This window comes from Acipenser ruthenus, chromosome 10, assembly GCF_902713425.1.
Source record: "Acipenser ruthenus chromosome 10, fAciRut3.2 maternal haplotype, whole genome shotgun sequence".
NCBI lineage: Eukaryota > Metazoa > Chordata > Actinopteri > Acipenseriformes > Acipenseridae > Acipenser > Acipenser ruthenus.
In genome coordinates, this window is record NC_081198.1 from 19,120,293 (window position 1) to 19,140,003 (window position 19,711).

General features: G+C 41.3%; 1 protein-coding gene across 4 annotated transcripts in view; it reads right to left on the bottom strand.

Moving 5' to 3' along the window:
- Window positions 1-3,561: 3,561 nt before the first annotated feature.
- The window catches only part of si:dkey-121a11.3 (uncharacterized protein KIAA1614), a 53,105-nt gene continuing 36,955 nt past the window's right edge, over window positions 3,562-19,711 (bottom strand). For 2 of the 4 annotated variants that reach the window (XM_059031929.1, XM_059031927.1), the window contains exons 6-10: window positions 17,711-17,858; window positions 16,819-16,981; window positions 15,991-16,115; window positions 8,620-8,795; window positions 3,562-7,437 (exon numbers count right to left, since the gene is read on the bottom strand). In XM_059031929.1, coding sequence (XP_058887912.1) covers window positions 7,244-7,437; window positions 8,620-8,795; window positions 15,991-16,115; window positions 16,819-16,981; window positions 17,711-17,858 — 806 coding nt within the window. In that variant the 3' untranslated portion in view covers window positions 3,562-7,243. The remainder of the gene's footprint in view (window positions 7,438-8,619; window positions 8,796-15,990; window positions 16,116-16,818; window positions 16,982-17,710; window positions 17,859-19,711) is intronic. The other 2 variants (XM_059031931.1, XM_059031930.1) reach the window with 2 other exon arrangements.

A 19,711-nucleotide genomic window follows, 5' to 3' on the forward strand; every position in this document is an offset into this window, starting at 1 on the left:
AAATGGGTTTCTGCAATTGTGTGTCCTGGAAGTCACTGCTGCAGGAACTCCATTTTTCAGACCACATTGGACAGTCATCTGTAGGGGAGTGAATGATACGACTGCTGCCTAGTCATTAAGTGTAGTGGCTCATTGAAGACAAAAACGAAAAAATCAAATTTAAATGTTGATATCATTTTCATGTGATCTTGACATGACTAAGTAGAAATTTCACCTGTGATTAGAATCCTGTAATTCCAGCATTACCAATTGATTATTTTATTTAATCTCCTCAATGGCGTTCCTTAAAAACAGTTTGTGTTGAGCCCATACAAACACAGAAGCAATGTCTTAGTTTCATAGTTCTCTTATCTATATTTTCATGTGCTTTTTCGTACACAGGAATAAACCTATTTTACGTTAGACTTTTTTTGTGAAATATTATTTAATGTTTGTGATTGTCTCTAAGTTAAATGTTGGAAGTAATGACTGGAAAGACAATGTGGTGAACTACTGTACTGCTCCTACCACTATCACTGTTAATGTTCTTCTGTTACCAGGAATATAATCATCTAAAAGGGGTGCACTGTATAACACACTTTGGACTGAATACACCCAAATAAAGGCAGCTGGAAAAAAGTGTGTTGTCTGGTTATCATTATTATCATTCAATCCTTTTTTTTTTTTAATTCATACAGAATATTTTTAGTACTTCTAAAGATATGAATATGGCACTTCATTTTTACATACAGTATTGGCACAAATTATGGAAACAACAAATGATTTACAGAACCACTAGGGGTGTGATTTTATTGCCCATTTTTCCTCACTCAGGCCACTTAGTAAATATCTTGGTATCTCTGAATAAATAACCTTTTAAAAAAATATATTGGCCTCATCTCATTCGTTCTTTTGTTCTAATACTATGTGGAGTACGTTTGAGAAGTAGGGCTTTAGGCTGGCACTGTGCTGACTGAGCATCCACGAAGGAGATGAGAGCAGTGTGGAAGGGGAGTGGGGAGAGAGCGGCACACAAAGGCAGCCTCTGGCTAATGATAGAGAGAGAGAGTGTGGTTGTGTGACAGCAGGTGGGGTCTGCAGGTTCTCAACTCAGCCTTTCATCCACGGAGAGAAAGAAAGAAAGCAAGGCGAGCGACAGCTGAGCGTGAACTCCCACGGGGAGCAGACCCAAGCTGTCCCAGACAGCTGGGCTAATTAGCATTGCAATGCAGGGCCTGGGAACAGGGAGCGGGCTTAACCCTTTCACTGCGCCACCGGGGGGGGGGGGGGGGGGGTAAGACAAAACATACATTACACATACAGTGGCAGGACATAACTCACTTCAATAGACACAATTTATATTACAGCTTCCTCTCTCAAGCTGTAGCATTAATCCCTTCTCCACTAAGTGTTCTGCATTTATTTTTGTAAAAACATTTATAACAAAATGACAAGGGAGCAGTGTAATATATCCAGAATATAGTCCATGTAATATTACCGTATCGTTCCTATTGGAATCAAAAACACTTGCAGACACATAGAGAAATGCACTTTCACACTGACGCTCACACTGATACACTTATAATATGTGTGCTTGGGGTAGTGACAGGTCAAAAAGCCTGGTCTTTAAAAGATTAAAACAGGCCTGGGCAGGCAAGGGTGAAGACAGAAGCCTGGACTAATGTTAAAATCCTCCCTCTCCCCCTCTCTGTCACTGCGGGCTCTCTGAGCATCTGAGCCCCCACACATCTGCCAGCAACCTCCCTTTAACTGACAGTTAAAGTGACAGTGCCCTGTTTGTTCCAGCACGGATTTAGATTTCACTCCAAGCACCTTCATTTCATCACTCTCGGTGCCCCAGTAAGCCTTTGCTGGCTGTAAATACACAATATCAGTATCGTAAAAAAGACACCATGACCTACATTATGTGTGATATTCATTCAGACTGATGTGTATCCCCAGATTCCAATATTCTCTAAAATAAAATGTAAAAAGCCTGCCCGCAATTGAATGAGCGGGTCTGCAGATATACATGCAAAATGGAAGTGTGACATTCATTGTATGGACCCTCCACTATAACCCTGCCACCAGGGTGCTCACAGGTGCAGCCAGCAGACCGAGACTCATTGGACACAATAGTGCACACACAACTGATTGCTTCCATCCCATTACAGCAGACCACATGGGACCCATTCATTACCATTCCAGCCAGTACACATAGCCATAACACAGCACAACACGCACTCGAGGGAGCCACATGCTAAAGCTTTGTTCTAATCCAGTCCTTCACGTCCCTGCTACATTTTCCTGATTCATGATCTTTCTTTTTCATCAAAGAAATTAGTCCTATTTCTTATTAGCATTGTATAGCCTGGTCAACATAATACTATACATACAGTGGCATTGCAAAATATTAAGAATGTTATATTTATATTCACAAACGAGAGGAGGCCATTCAGCCCATTTGTGCTTGCCCGGTTCCTAGTAATTGATTGATCTCAAACCTTGGTCAAGTTGGGTCTTAATGGATCCTCGTGATTGTGCTTTAATAACATGACTTGGAAACCTAATCTATCCCCTCACCAGTGTAATGTACAACCTTATCAGAATCTCAGATTTGTGCTCTGACAGGTAACACTTCACATTTGTTATCATTGAATTTCATTTGCCACGTTTCTGCCCAGTTCTGAATGCGGTCTAAATCTTTTTGGATTTCCTGTAAGCATGTCATCTGCAAATTTGACAAGTTTGCTGTTTATATACTGATCTAAGAAACAACAGGGGTCCAAGCATGGAGCCTGGTGACACCCCACTGAGCACACGGCCACAGCTAGAGGGTTCTCCTCCTTTCAAGTTAGATTAAAAAAAAAAAAACACTTGCTAAAACATATTTATTTGAAGACTACACCTTTAAGACCTATATAGTGATTGGATGTGCATGACAGAGAAAATGTATGGAGTTATGGGGTTAGCTACAATCACTTGAATGCTTTTAAAGTAATTGTAGTTAACAAAATAATTTCATAAATCTTACCTGTTTTGCACTTCTATTAGCTAAATAGTCCTCAAATGTGCTGTTATGAAAAAAAAAACACAACACCCACATTTATTTTTATTTAAAACATGGTATCTGGTACTAAAGGAAGCTCTCAGTTTCTATGCCTTATTCTTGGTTTATCTGCTTGCACTTGCACTTCCTGGGTCATTTCACCTCAGCAATGTCTTCTGGGTCACAGCACTTTATTGGCTGAAAGCATGTCAGTCAATAGGAAAGAAGGCTCTGCAGAGGTGGGCACAATTTTACTCTCCAGATGAACTGACCAAGCAAGTGCAACACTAACTGAAAACATGGCTTGCAACCAGAGATTTCTTTAAGCGAGTGTAATACCGGATATCTTGGTTTAAAATACATGTTCACTGAAACATGTTTCTGTGAGACTTATATAGTGAATGGAAGTACACAACATGTAAGCTAAACATGTTCCCCCTGCATGTAGAGACGTTGCCTGTGGGCCAGCTGTATTGTATAATATAATATAATAAAAAATACTTTCAGAAAACCAAGTGAGAGCAACACTCCAGTCGCTGTTTAAAATCATACCAATTTTATTTGTAAATATAAATCATTGTAACAAAATGTGGTCTCAGTGAGATTCCACGGTGTGTTTGTGCTACAATACTGATTGAGAGAAAGACAGCTTTTCTTAACCCTACATGTGTGTACCGAGTAAGAACCACTATGAAGTAATGACTATGCAGTGACAGTGCTCAGGTCAGTGATGTGAAAACTGAATAAAATGCAAAATGACTCAACACGCTGGTTCAAAAACATGATCCCAGAAAGGTGTGAGCCATACCATTACATTGAAGAAAGCCCGGCACACGACACTAGCAATGGCAACATAATGAATTCAGAAAGACTATTCCACACAACAGTGCTGCTACAACAGAAGTCTGTTTGTGTGGCAATGTAGTCAGATACCAGCGGTGTGTATTCTGGTGCTTCAGAATACCATCAAACCATTTGTACAACAAAAATGTGCTCCCATCCTACCAATGGCCTCATTCCATTGCAGCTGTCCTATACTTGTGCTACCACTGCCCCTCACTATAATACAGAACCACTGCAATTCAATAGTAGTGCCACTGTCTGTCTGCATTGCCACTGAAGATCATTTGGGAAGGGTATGGATACAGAACACACTCACTTCAAACAGGTACACATATAGAAATATATATTAGAAACATCTGTATGGTGCCACAATTCTCAATGTGGCATGGCTTGGTCATGGTACATTGCAATATGAATAGTTCATGGTACAAGTAATAAAGATGTGCTATGTCTACTGTGATGGCATCAAATACTTTTTTGGCATCAATCCACTTGTTGTATCACTATTGTCAATGTGATCAAATCCGAACGTTAACTTTGTAAATACTGGGATTGTCTGGTGATTGCTAAATGTCAGCACTGACCATCTTTACATCATGTTAAATAACCTGAAACAGCCAACCCTGCTATCTGACCACCTTTCATGTTAAATGAAACAGCCAGCCCTTCTATCTGACCATCTTTTATGTTAAATGAAACAGCCAGCCCTTCTATCTGACCATCTTTCATGTTAAATGAAACAGCCAGCCCTGCTATCTAGACATACCAAAACCAATGCATGGAGTTTGAAGCTGCTGGTGCCAGTGTTTGAAAAGTCCTGGTTTTTAACCTGAGAAACACACGCTTGTTATAAAATAACCCGATATGAATGGTGATTAATGGAATAACAATTAATCAAAACTTTTATCTGGAGGTTGCAACAAAAAATAACGTTTGTTTTTTTTAAAATAAAAATGCATACATTGTATGTATATGTTACGTTCCCCTATATTTTCAATATTTTAACATGAACAAAATGAAATGTAGGCAATCAAATGGAATCAATGTGTGTCTCTTACAAGACTCAAAATTATTAAACAGGACATAACATGTATGAGCAGTGAAGGTTTAAAGAAACAATGCTGCTTTGTGTCAGACATGCTGTAGCGAGCCTGCTTATTTATAAACTGCTTTTACTTCAAACCAGGGAAGGGAATGTTGCAGTCTGCTCACACAGACCTCCATCAGCAGGTGGCAGTAAAGAGCACTAGTCCTGCACCCAGTCCTGGCCACGCCAATGGTCCATCCGAGGCACACTTTACATGAACGGGGACACAACAGGTCAGTCCTGGAGTCCGGGCTCCAAGTAACTCAACAGCAGTGGTGAAAATAGATTAGTCACAGAGAGAGACAGCACTGGTATTTGGGAGCTACAGATTCCACATGATGTACCCACATGGGCTGGAGTCTGTGTGTCTCTAATGTACAGCTGCATTAACCAGCATCTCTAAAAGGCAGCTCTTAGTGCACTAACAGGTTAGTTGTGTCCAGCATAGACAGCATGCTGACCTTGGAACAGTGAATAAGCCTCGTACCCTTTATTATGCCAACAAGAGAAATGCTGCTGCAGATTTAAGAGCTTATCAACGGGAATCAAGAATTCCACCAGGGCCTTGCAGTGATGATGCTCTGATCAGCGGTTTACAACATCCTGCCAGGAACGGCTCATTGAAGCAAATGGAAACCCCTTTGAACAGCATGGGGATTGAAACCTCTGAATGATGGGAAGCAGCACCCCCTACGGGACACAGTGGGGAGTTGTGACAATGCAGAGCATATCATGAAGAAACTATAGTAAATTCCACTGCTCTCTGTTGCTGCTGTTTTCTAACCAGCCTGTACTTGTTGATCTTTTTCTTTTACATTGTACAGCACACCAGAATTCTCGTAGTGGCAAGCTTGGCATTTGTAGTACACAGCAAGGCATGTCAACTCAGTCTTGTGATGTGATAACCAAGACTTGCTCTTTCCAATCACTGGCAAAACAACCCCCTCCCAGTCCCACTGCTATGCGGTTTGATCTCTTCATTTTGACTTTGATTCAGACGAGGCCTAATGGAAACTGTGTGCTCAGGATGTGGTGCCTGTTTCCTGCTCACAGGAAGGAAGTGAACAGGGAGAGGGTTATTGTGACTGCGCTACAGCTTCACCCGAGTCAAAATGCAACACGAACTGCAGAGAAAAACAAGCGTGGCAGTCTCATTCATCTTCTGCAATCAATACAACATTACAGAACGTAAATCTTCTGATAAAAGTGTAATACAAGTGAAAGCATGATAAAGCATAATTGTAAAGAATAGTGAGGTACAGTAAAGCATATTGATGAACATGGTAAGCTAGGGTAAATTATGTCAAATACACAGTACAACAATGGGAAAAGTGCAAAAATAGTGTGGTAAGCTTCTATAAGGCACACCATGACCTAGATCCATGTGTGTATGTATGTATGTATGTATATATGTACAAGTAAAAATGAAAGCATACATACATATGGAGAGACGCCTCCATATACCCCTTGATAACTCCTTCTAATGAATGCCCTTTTCCAGTTTCATCACAATCGAAAAAGCGGTTCTGTATATATATATATAAAGAGATTTTATCGTGATTTGATGAACACTATATCTTAAGTGTGACGTACTGTGCAGCCCCTTTAAAATGTGCACAGTAATTCTGCAGTTTTTTCCATGCTTTTTCTGTGGTTACTATGCATTTACATTTTTTTTCTTTTTTTTTTTTTTTTTTTTAAACATGTTTTATGATACCTCCCTGTGCTGTACAATGCTGGCCTATGCTTTACCCTGCTTTCACTGTGCTTTGTTATGCGCTGCTGTGCTTTTCCTGTGGGACACTGTTACAAGGGAGGCCGTTTTCATCTTTTCTTGTGTGTGCTTGTTTCTGATGGATAATAAACCTCTGAGCATGATCATTTGTGTGCTAGGCACACATCCTTCTTGTTGAATAAAATATAGACTCCATTTGCTCTGTTCATTGAAGACCTACATTCGTTTCCAAGTTGAAATTGTATTGATTTGGGCTGTATGACACAATTCTGTATGGATACCTCCTCTATATCCCCAGTGCCAGGGATACAAACCCATTGCAGATGTTAGCAGGGAACTTGGGATCACACTGTATGCCAGTGAGGGGTAAGCAAATGACTGTAAAGCCTTGATTCAATGCAACAGTTAGTTTGATACAGTGCAGTATGATCCTGTCTGTGCTGGTGGAGTGGGGAGGCTCGTCACAGTTCCAGACCCCACCCCTCTGTCTTTAGTCCCGCCCACTGCAGGATCTGATTGGCTTCCTCCGCAGTCCTCTGCCTCCCGTTGGCTACCGCTGGCCCCCCCTCTGCCTGAGCACACGCAGGGAGGCGGTGTCTTGCTGGATCATCAGTGCGTTTACCTGCTCCAGGGTCAGTCCTGAAACCTTCTCTCCATTCACCTCCACGATCTCATCTCCCACCCCCAGCAGACCGGCATATAACTTCTCAGTGCTGCTGTCCCCCATCTCCTGGACATAGACCCCTGCAACACAGACACCAGCAACTCAGTCAATAACTGCTGTTACCAGCGATTATCACCCAGTAAGAAAGAAAGGCAGGTTTCAGCAAACATGCTATCATTTTAAAACATGATTCCTGATGCTACACTAGGTTAAAGAAATCAAGTTTGCAAGCCATGCTTTTAGGCGGTCTTGCACTTCCTGGGTTCCCACCCTTTCACTGGCTTATTTCTCTTACTCCAACATTGAGTTCTAATCATTTTTCTCTGACCAGCCTTTCCCATTCCATTGGAATCATGTGACAGTGTGGCCTTTCAACTCCTCCAGCCCCGCCTACTCTACATGTTTTTAGATAGAGAGTGGGTGCGTTAAGTAAGTGAGCGGCTCAGTAAAAGAATCAACTTAACGAGTCGCTCGGAGCGCTCCTGAGCATTTCTCATCAGTGATCAGAGTGAGCGGACGGAATGGCCACCTGCAGGAAACAAGTGGAGATGACATGCAGGATTGACAAATACGTTTGTCAAGAACAATGAACTGGTTTCGACTTATGAAGTTATGTATTAATTGGCTAAATAAGATGGTAAAAATTGTTGTTTTCAAATTTGTATCATTTAATTTCATTTTTTTTTAATGTAGAGCTGTTTTATAGTTATTAATGTATTATTATTAGGCTTGTAGTATTAATATTATTCATAATTCTCATTATTAACGTCGGTATTGCCGGTATTAAACACAGCCAGATATGAGGTTCAGTCCAAACAGAGCGCCGAACTCAGCGAGGTACAGCAGGGGACAGTAACTTCACACGGGGCCATTTTATCTACCATCACCTAAGAAACACAAACAAGCAAATCATTATTATTCGCCATTTTTAAAAGTCGCTCAGCGCTCTCGTGTAGCAGAGCGTTAAGTCATTTAAATCTGCTCAGTGTGCTTTCTGAGCGTTCTCACTCTGAGCGGCTCACTTACTTAACGCGCCCAGTATGTTTGGCTGGTAGAGTTGAAAGGTCACACTGTCATATGGCTTGAATGGAACTCAGGATTCTCCGGACAAGCTGAAAGCAGACTTAGAGAAGAACTCCAGACCCACAATAAAATAGCTGTTTGACTTCCCTTTAAGGACAGCCTTCATATGCTCTTCACATTGAGGCTCATTTCTAACAGCACTACCGCCCCTACAGGAGTTGGAGTGTCAGCAGCTGTACCTGAGTCTGCACGGCCGTGGCCCCGGGAGATGAAGAATCCAAAGGGGCCCCTGGAGGGCCGGCTGAGTTGCAGGAGCAGAGTCCCATCGGGGTAGGCCTTGGCCACCCTCCCCACTGAGCGCAGCGCACTGGGGTCACCCACATCCTCCACACTGAGGGAGCGTCGGGGCCCCCTGCTGGAGACAACGCACACGACAACACTGAATTAACATTTCAATAACTGTAACCTCGACAGACCCAGACCACAAAACTCTCATTCACGATCAACAATAGAACACTGCACCCTGCTGGTCAGACGTTAGAATTACATGCAGAGTAGGGTGAAACATTAGTCAGCATTCACATATCCGACCGTATAAAATGTGAACTTCAGTGACGGTTAAACACATGTGTTGCATATCTGATTATTTCATTTTGGCCCATTCCAACCCATATATCTTTTTTGTGTTCCCTGAAAAATGGACAATATCAAAAACACATATCTGAAAGGACTATGTTTTAAAATAAACAGGCTTCCATTTAGAAGTACTGTATTGGTTTTGTTGGTACAGTACTATATTTTTAACAGAAGTAGTATTAAACGTAAAAGACAAAGCAATTTAGCAAAACCAAAATATTAAAAAAAACAAAAAAACAACAACACAGCGTCCAGAATTAAAACAGTGTCCAAAGTCAGTATTCAAAATTGCAGAATATAGTGCTCGATAAGGCCATAATGTCACAGTTCACTTGCAAATGAAAATGCACAAAAGCAACAAAAGATCATATTATCTAAAACTGTTTAATGATTAACTGTTACATTACCCTAACATTTCCTGTTCGCTTTGTTTTGGCTGCATTTTCATCAGGTGAAGCGCTGTGTAACTGCACAATGATTTGGCATTAGAGAGATTTTTTTTTTTTTTTTTTTTTAAACGAGAGCTGTGACGGATATTCAGATAAATTGTAACAGTGAAGAGATGGGCTTTGTATCAGAAAACTGGTGACGGAGTCAGAAATCGCGTGTGACGGGTAAGTGCATTAATTTGTTGTATAATGGGGATTGATTTTATTCTTAATACAAGGGCGGTAAAACACGACTGACGTGTATCTGGGTAACGGATATCCAAGTGCTGACTGTACAAAGATCACGAAACAATGCCTCCCATGATATCACAATGAACATATGGGGGTGATGTAAGGATACCTGCAAAGTGATTTGCGGGAGCAAAACCCCCACAATGCTGCCATAAATCGTGTTTAACAGTCGTAAAGTCTGATTTTACTGGACGCTAAAAATGCAGCTTACGTAAAGAATGGTGTTCACCTGGCGTTCTGCACCCGCTATCAAATTTGCACTTTGCCATCATTAATCCATTAAAATGATATCGAAATGCATTCAAATGAAGAAAAGAGCATGGAATTTGGCAGGCTCTGCATACTGCCTGGCAATTAGGCAATTGCTGACTCTCCAAAAACTTTACAACTCTTCTTACAACATGCAAACCATTGTAGAAGCGAGTAATTAAGAGCTGTATAAAAGCACACACCTGCAGAGACCTGTCATTGGCTTCAGGACGGCTGCTGTGGTACTTTGGAGCTGCATGCTTTTGATGCAGAGTACCACATGCTACTGCTCCCCCAGTGTTTATTAGCAGTCTACAGGTACCCAGAGTCAGAGGCACATAGGTAAGTGATCCTGCTTCAAGTTATTAACATTAGCTGTATTTAAGTAACATTATAAAGGTGGTGTTGTTTTAATTAGGTGATCTACTTTTTGTGATTAGTACCAAGTGAGTGTGGTTAAATTGAATAGAGGTTGATTTGCAATTTGATTGGTTTCCACACAGCTTTTATCCATCTAGTTAGTATAATAGACAGCTAGCCTGTTTGTGCGCCAGCACGAAGCGCCAGCCAACCGAAGCGCCTCTCTACCAAAGAGTCGGCAGTCTAGCTGTGGGAGTCCAGCGAGGAGAGACCTGCGAGGAGAGGCTGTTGGAGAAAATCGCTCGCATCCAGTTCAGGACTCTTGTACTCACCTACTGATGCCTTGACCAGACTGCACCCAGCTACCTCCAGACCCTCATCTCTCCCTACACCCCCACCTGACCTCTCCGCTGCGCCTGCACTAGAAGACTGGCTGTAACTCCTCTACGCTCCCCTGCCTCCAGAGCCCGCTCCTTCTCCACCCTCGCCCCGCAGTGGTGGAACGACCTTCCTACGGATGTCAGGACTGCCCAGACCCTGAACACCTTTGTATTTGCTATTAGGACTGAAGTCATTGTATTTTGTATCTTGCTCTTAATTGTACTGTAATTCTTGATATGTATTTTTTGTATACAACTGTAAGTCGCCCTGGGTAAGGGTGTCTGCTAATAAATAATAATAATAATAATAATAATAATAATAGCAATAGCAGCTTATACCCCCGCCAAGCCTGTGAATTGGCTATGGGGCTTGTTGTTGTCAGGCGTGCTTCAGGCAGCCAGTCAGGAGTCGGAATTTCCCAGCAGCCTGTTTAGGTTTGTCAGTTGAGAGGAAGGGGGGGGGGGAGGGAAGCTGCATGCTTTTGCAAAACACTCTTAGCCCAAAACCACTGTAATATACGTTAACTTAACCACACAGTAAGTTTTAATCCATTGTCCTATACATTACAGTTCAGAGTACAGCTATGTACCTGCATTGAAAGGCACTGAAGTGTTCAATGTGTTCCTCAAAGGACACCCGCTGAGGGTAGTGAGACTGGAACTGCAGGTTGCCAAGGCAACGGGCCTGCTCCGTTTCACTACAGCTGACTGATGCCCAGCTAATACAAACCACCATTGGAGGCTTGCCACATTCACATAGCGTTGTCACCCAAATGTTTACAGATTCTAAAACTACGAATGAGATATCAGGTCTGAACTTGGTATCTCTGTTGTGTGATGGTCTTTGAGAATGCAGCCCAATGCCCAGGGGTAGTTTATTAACCCATACACTCAAGTTATTGCTTCTAACTGTTCTAGAATGGACTGAACCTTTTGACATGCAAATCTTACATGAAGATAAACAAATGTCAGGTATATATTTATATATAAATTAGACCAGTGGTTCTCAAACCCGGACCTGGGGACCCCCTGTGTCATCTGGTTTTAATTCCAACTCAGCTCTCAATTACTTAACTAGACCCTTAACTGATAATTTGTTTAAATAGACCTTTTTAATTGTTCTCAGCTCCTAAAAAGTTGCAGAGTTCAAGATACTTATAAAATGTTATGTTCAATTAAGGGTCTAGTCAAGTAATTGAGAGCTCAGTTGGGATGAAAACCAGCAGATACAGGGGGTCCCCAGGACCGAGTTTGAGGCCTGCATTAGACTGAGAACCATTCTGCAATCTGCACATAACAAACACATAAGAGTGACCTACAATGTGATAGTCCTTGTAGTTATCTTTCAACTAACCCTAACCCTAACAAACACATAAGAGTGACCTACAATGTGATAGTCCTTGTAGTTATCTTTCAACTAACCCTAACCCTAACAAACACATATGAGTGCCCTACAATGTGATTGTCCTTATAGTTATCTGTCAACTAAAGATAGACCACATTACAAACACAGAGAGACAAGGACATACACACAGATGTAGACGGACAGAGGCCCACACACAAAAAGACACAAACAGACACACACACACAAAGCTACATACATACATACATACAGCTATGGTCAAAAGCATCACCTATCATTTTAGGATTGAGACAATAGTCTTTAGTGCCTTTTGTGGGTGGGGAGGTTTAAAAATGTGTATTTTAATATATAAAAAAGTACTTTTAAAAACGAATGCTACGCATGCGCAGTTGTACGATTTGGTAACCGTTTCTGTGTAGTTCTGACTGGACCTCTAACAATGCATTCACTTAAGAACGCTCTCCAGTTTTAACTACAGCTCCCAGAATGCACACCAAACGGCTGACCGTAGCTAACATTTCAAGCTTTTCACAAGCGTAACAAAGCATCACATTGTACTGTACAGAGTAAGTAAATAAATAATAAAAACCATGTCAGTCAGAGCTAGAAGGTGAACGAGTATTTAAAACCTACATGTACACTTAGGCTGAGAGACTATGCGTCAGAGCAGCTAGGCCTATAAATAACGGCGAAACATTTCAAATAGGCCTAAAACGATTATTTACATTACATTAGGCTTACAAAATTCAAACACACTCACCCATATAACCACAAAAGCCAGAAGAACTTTCAAAGAAATCATTTTTGTTTATTTCTAACGTAAAACAAATAGCTATGCTCTAGTGTAAATAACACGGAATGTATAGAATTAAATAATATATATCTCGATTAGCCGTCATAAAACAAACACACGGAAATGCCAAATATACAAAACCATTTGAAGCACTGCACTGTACAGTACAGTCATGCTCGTTCAGCGCAAATACTGTAGTCAGGACCCAGCGTATTTTTATCTGTACTTATCAATTTCCTCATTAAAAAAATGGGCTAGACATTTTCAGAGATGCAAAATCAGAGTCAAACAGTTCTTGCAGTTTAACAGTAGATTTGGAATCACTTCGATTTAGTAAATCTAGCAAACTAGGCTACTCTATGGTTTCATTCACAAGTTGTAAAAATAAAACAAATGGATGCAGACTTTATTTAAGCGATCACCAGCAACAGATCTCCTGACAGCATTTTGAAAAAACTTTATAAACACAACAAACAGTAGAATTACCAAAAACATAAAAAAAAAAAGTAGCCTAACGTACTGAAATTTAGCTGGCTGCACAAATATGCACTCAAACCCTTCACAAAACAGGGTACGAACAGCTGCATGTCAATAGAATATTTAAATTAAATACTGTGCTGTATGAAGTTGCTATTTACACCGTAGTGGAAGTAGACTACATGGTCCACTTTGATTAAACCGAAAGAACCTGAACAGACCACGGATGTTTACTGAGAAAATCGCATTACTCATGGAATACTGAGGTAAACGCTTAGCAACACAAACTAGTTAATAAAATCAGGATAAAAACTTTTTTTTTTTTTTAACGGATCCATATTCTAATAGCGCTCCTTCGGGTTCAAATGCATAAATTGCACTCAATTGTAATATTTATACTACATTTATGTCTCATGTTCATGATACTGTATACGTGGTATGCTGTATGGAGTATTATATATTGTAACGTGCACGGGGGAAGGCAGCAGTAGGGCTGGTAGGTGACGTAATCACACACAAAGACATAAGCCCGATATACACGATATACGCTCCTTGCACAGCGGTATCGGCGCTATGCTTTAGTGCGAGAGGTCCCGGGTTCGCGCTCGCCTTCCGCCTGTGTGTGGATTGCCTCGCCCTGTGTGATGCGCCTGCTTGCGGGAAACAGGATCGCTGCAATATGTTTCACTAATAGATGATAACTAGCATGTTTTTGCAGTTAAAAAATTTTGCATACAAAAACAAAGCTGGTCTCATTACTGGATTGCTGTAGTGTATGATAAGTCATGTGCACAGATTTTTTTCATAAAGACTGTAATGAGCCAGTTGACACACTTCAGGTAGCTGATCTCACATTTTTATGTCCCTGACCCTGGGTGAAAAACAAAAAAATGTGTTGGGATGCAGTGTTTTACTTAGATCTCTTAGAACAGTCTTGTTTCTCTTGCATTATACCAGGCTGGTTGCCTTTTTCTGTGTGGTCTCCACTTCATGGGTTGCTGTACAACATATTTTCTTCCACGTGTGTAAGACTTTAGAAATTGATACTGTAGTAGATTCAGGTAAAAAAAAACACTGGAAATTCAGTAACAAAAACTTTGTTCAAAGAAAAGGTTGCAGTTCAAAATCTCAAAAGTCGGGAACATACACATATATGCAATGTAGATACACAAATACTATAAATTGTTAGATTTTGTAATGTCACGTTTTTCCATTTTTGTTGCTTTTTTGTTAAATATATGGAAAACTACAAAGCAGTATGAAATTCAATATATTATTCAGCAGGTTTCATTCGACTTTATTAAGCAAAATTAGTTAATTGCATAGGGTGATGCAAAACTTTTGGTCATAGCTGTACACGTACACACACACACACACAGGTAATTGGGGCAAATTGAAATAATTCTTAAATTGTGCAACACAGGCTTATAAACATCTAAGCCTTGCTGAAAGAAGTTCACACACTCCCGGAGAGGAAGCTGGCTCTGTGGTGTTGTCTGCAGGAAGCTGTATATTCAGAGCGTGCAATACGAGCTCACACTGTGACCGTACTGGACAGTGGATTAACCAATGGGAATACCCTTCTGAAACGAGGAACTTGAACAAGACAAACATGCAACCAAGTCATGAGTTGAACAAAACCACAAACAAGCAGCAAGGCAGGGGAGGGACACACACACACACACACACACACACACACACACACACACACACACGTTTGTTTATAGTGTTTATGAGGACTTTGACTCCACTATATTTTTATTTACTATTCCTAACTCGTCAAACAAAACTCCATAAACCTGCCCACACACACGGACACACACACACAGACAGACACACACAGACACACACACAGACACAGACACACAAATAAAACTCCTTGTTTAAATTAGTTGACAAACAAAAGAGGTGGCAAGTTTTTCTAGCTCACCCTTTCAGTGCTCTTGTGCAATTTCAGTACTGGGAATAAAGTCAATTCGACCCACAAACACCAGGAGAAAGTTCAACTAGAATTAACAGCACTGAATGAATTTATAAAGAGATCAACTCTAAGTACTGATTGTATGTTATACAATACGTAGGAGTTTACAGCTTTATTATTTCCTGTTGTGGGAATAACACCTGTAAGATTAGAAGACTGTGCTGTGCCACCTGTAGTTAGAAACACAAACAACCAGTCAAATCAGAAAACCAAGGCCAGGTTTGAAATGATCTTGATTAATGAGGAGCAAGACAAAATGTATTCAAATTCAAGTCACATTTTCAGTGATAACTCAACTAATTATGACACTTAAACTACACCCTACTGTTCATATAAGGCTGTAATTCCATAAAAGGGTTCTGTTGACTCAAGCAAACACTCTTGTGATTTGAATGACAAATAAATGCATAATATATATATATATTATATGTCAATGCTGTTCATATTGAAACACATTCATATATTTTACTATAACCCTGTTAGTAGGGTGTAGAGCCACCATGACAACGAGGACTGCACTAGTATTGGATTTGGAAGCACCTGCCAGTCAAACACCTGCCTACCTGTCACAGTCTGTCAGAGCTGCTGTCTAACCCTCCCCAGTCATGGGAGAATCACTAGGTTTCAGCAGATGCTCATGCTCAGTATTTATTTCCTATCATTATAAGCCTAATGCTGCGTTGCTGTGTACCTGAGTGATAGACTAAAAGCTGCTGGCTCCCCCACCAGGTAAGAAATGGAACGGTCCGGCTTCCTCTTCAGAGAAGGCAGGCTCTGCACTGAGGAGGCCTTCCTCAGCTGGGAGAAGGGAGACACCTAGTGGAGAACAGCAAGAACAGCACTCATCAATGGCACCAAAAGAGTCCCTTGAAGCTTTAATTTCAAATTTTATATTTCAGCCTGTTTAATAGCCCTCTAGGTAATGTAACTTATCAAAGATATAACAGGAGTCCATTGTGGCAAGCTCCTGGTAATAATATCATTATGTATCACATTGATCTGTTATACATATTTTACACTGAAGACTGACAAAGATTTCTAGTGGCAACGTTTGTCATTGAATTTACACTGAAGACACTGAGAGAGCCTTCTAGTGGCAATGTTTGTCATTGAATTTACACTGAAGACACTGAGAGAGCCTTCTAGTGGAAAGGTTTGACATTGAATTTACACTGAAAACCCTGAGAAACTTCTAGTGGCAACGTTTCTCATTTAATTTACACTGAAGACACTGAGAAAGACATCTAGTGGCAATGTTTGTCATTGAATTTACACTGAAGACACTGAGAAGAATTTGTCAAGTTTCTTTTAGTACTACTATTGAAGATTAGAAACCTCTGAACTTCCATCCACAACCCAGGAATCTCTCACTCGCTGCCACACAACACTGTGTCCAGCTTTCCTGGCAAGGTCAGCTAGCAGACAGCAATGCCCTCTAAAGCTATGAACCCTCAGCACGGACATGAAATACAAAGTCCTGCAGTGCATGCACTGCCCAGCACTGTCTGAGCTGACTGACCCGGCGCAGGGACTGCAGAGAGGGTTCTTTCTCCAGCTTGCTGCCGTGTTGGTGCACAGAGCTCAGGTGCTCCATGCTGCTGGAGCGTCCTCGACCCAGCTTCTTCACTGTGTTCTGACTGATAGCCGAGAGGAACTTCTGAACAGCTGATCTGGGTTTCCCGCTGCAGAAAATCCAAAGCACAGATTTAGTAGGCCTATAGTTGAAATAGTTTCATTTAGGTTCACATAATGATCGTTCCCATATGTAATATTCGCTGTGGCTTGATGAACAGAAACAGTCTCTGCTGGTTTTGCCTCCCTAACTCACGGGAGCACCAGAGTCAATGCGACACTCCCTTCGGAGTTCCCAGTGAAGACCGCCGACTCCGCACAGCCAGGACAACCTGCACACCACGCGGCTCTGCTTTTACAAGGTGAGCCACTCGGGGGCCCTTATGAGTATTTTTTTAAACCAAACCAGTTCTCAGATCTGGTGAAAAGAAGGAAGACTTCAAAGAGTAGTTGAAACAGATCAGTTAACAACAAGCGGCAAAAGATAGCCACCAGATTTGTATCAGATACTGTCGACTGCACAACTTGAAAAAAGGAGATTTAACTTTTCTATTTTTCCACATGTGAAGCAATATTTTCTTTACAAGCCAGTAAATTCTGTTCCCGGACCAGTGACAGTGCAGACAGACAGTGGCAATATAATGGCAATGGTTCTGTACTGTGGGGCAATGGTAGCACATGTACAGGGCAGCTGCTATGAGACGAGGCCGCTATTGGAAGAATGATACCCCAGTATGCTAACTAGACCCTTCCCAAAGGAAACGATGAAGGCTTTCGCCAGTATGCTTCCCTGTATGTTTCTTACTTGAGTTTCTTACAGTTTTCCCTCTCAGACTTACTCAGAAATGGCTTTACTGTCTGCTGACCTTTCTCTCCTCGGTGCTCTTTCGTGTGATGCGTCCTGATTAGACAGTGGCTGGGAATGCTGGGAGGTGTCTTGGAATTCTGGGTAATGGCACACATTCTCGTCTGACTGCAGCTGACAGGCTGTAAAACAAGGTGCACCGATTAAATACGCCCCTTCGGTTCAGAAACTTGTGCTGTGTCTTAAAGGCATCTTTTCTATCCTATCTTTCACAATATTTCATTTCTTACATGTTAAATATCCTGTTATGTGTGTTCTCCACCATCCTCTTGTTTTTTTACTAACTATTGCTGCAATAATCAGTCGTCAACCACTGGGTTACTTCTGAAAAGACTACTAAAAGATGCATTTCTGATGTGGTTTCAAAATACCACTAGGAGGTGTGCAACTATAATTGCGGTCCCTGCTGTAACTGGTTTTGAATACAGATTCTCCATTTACTAACTCACAGTTGCCACTCTACACACTACATTATTCCAGAAAATACATAAATGGTCTATTTAGTTGAGATAAATGAAGATATTTGTGTTTATACACACAGATTGTACAGTAAACTCATTTTGACTAAAGAGATGCTGTAAAGATGATCTTCATTTCCGTTGTTTATTTTTCAGCACTTGTCTTATTTACACTGAAACATTAAAACAGCATTGTTTATGCGACAGTAAAGGCACAGGCTTTTGCTGCTTCACACAATAATATTCAATGTACTTGTTTCTGAGCAGCTGACACACAGACTGGAGTGTGACAGGAGCATCAAAGAGGAGACAAGCTGGGTGCCGGTCATGTCTAACACCGGCCTGGAATCAGAAAGACATGCAGAGTTTGATTTATTAGAGTGTTCTGTGCGCTACTGATAAACACTAAAACGCAAGGAAACCCCCCAGTGAAAACAGATCAAAATATCAGACATGTATTATTATTATTATTATTATTATTATTATTATTTGTTTATTTAGCAGACTTACAGAGACTAGGGTGTGTGAACTATGCATCAGCTGCAGAGTCACTTACAACTACATCTCACCCAAAAGATGGAGGTTAAGTGACTTGCTCAGGGTCACACAATGAGTCAGTGGCTGAGCCGGAATTTGAACCAGGGACCCTCCTGGTTACAAGCCCTTTTCTTTAACCACTGGACCACACAGCCTCCTGTAGCACTCAGACTGGAGACGAGTATGGCTGTCATTGAAATGCATCTGGGGCTCCATTAAGAAAGAAAGGAGCCAGCAATCAGAATCCCAGCTGCTAGCTGGCACGAGCCCCAAAGCGCTCAGCTAATTCACAATGAAATCCAGGCGAAGTGGATTCAAATGCACACATTCAAACTGCTTGTTTACAAAGAAACTGATTTCCCTCAGGACCTCCGGAACCTTGTTTTGAAACTGCTTAGAGAATTATGATAAACACTGAATTGCACTCAACTTCCCTGTTGAATTGCAATCAACAGGGAACTGCCGTTTCAGTCAGTGTTGCTGTTGGCAGTGGAATTCCTACCCCCTTTAAAAGAGTACAAACCAAGGCTTTAAATAGAATTACCTCCTATTAACACTAGCAATATTAAAACAGCTACAGGTAGTGGACAAAAAAATGGAAACACCAATGTAAAGTCACTTAACAGGGCGTTGGGCCACTATGGTGTCCCGCTCTGTGGAGTTCTCGGGGGACCGTTTTTGATGAAACTGGCTGCTCACACCCCAGGTTGAAATTTGCAGTCAATTGATCTGCAGTTGCTCATCTGTATTGCCTTGCACTTCGAATTAATGCACGGATATCACTATCCTGGAGTATGCGCTTCCGTCTACTGTTGTCCTTTGCTGATGATGTCTTTCCCTCAGAGTTCCATGCTGACATCACCTTAGACACTGTTGCTCGTGAAACATCAGCAAGTTGAGCTGTCTTGGTCACTGAAGCTCCTGCCAAATGCGCCCCAACAATCACCCCTCTTTCAAAGTCACTGAGGTCTCCTCTTGCA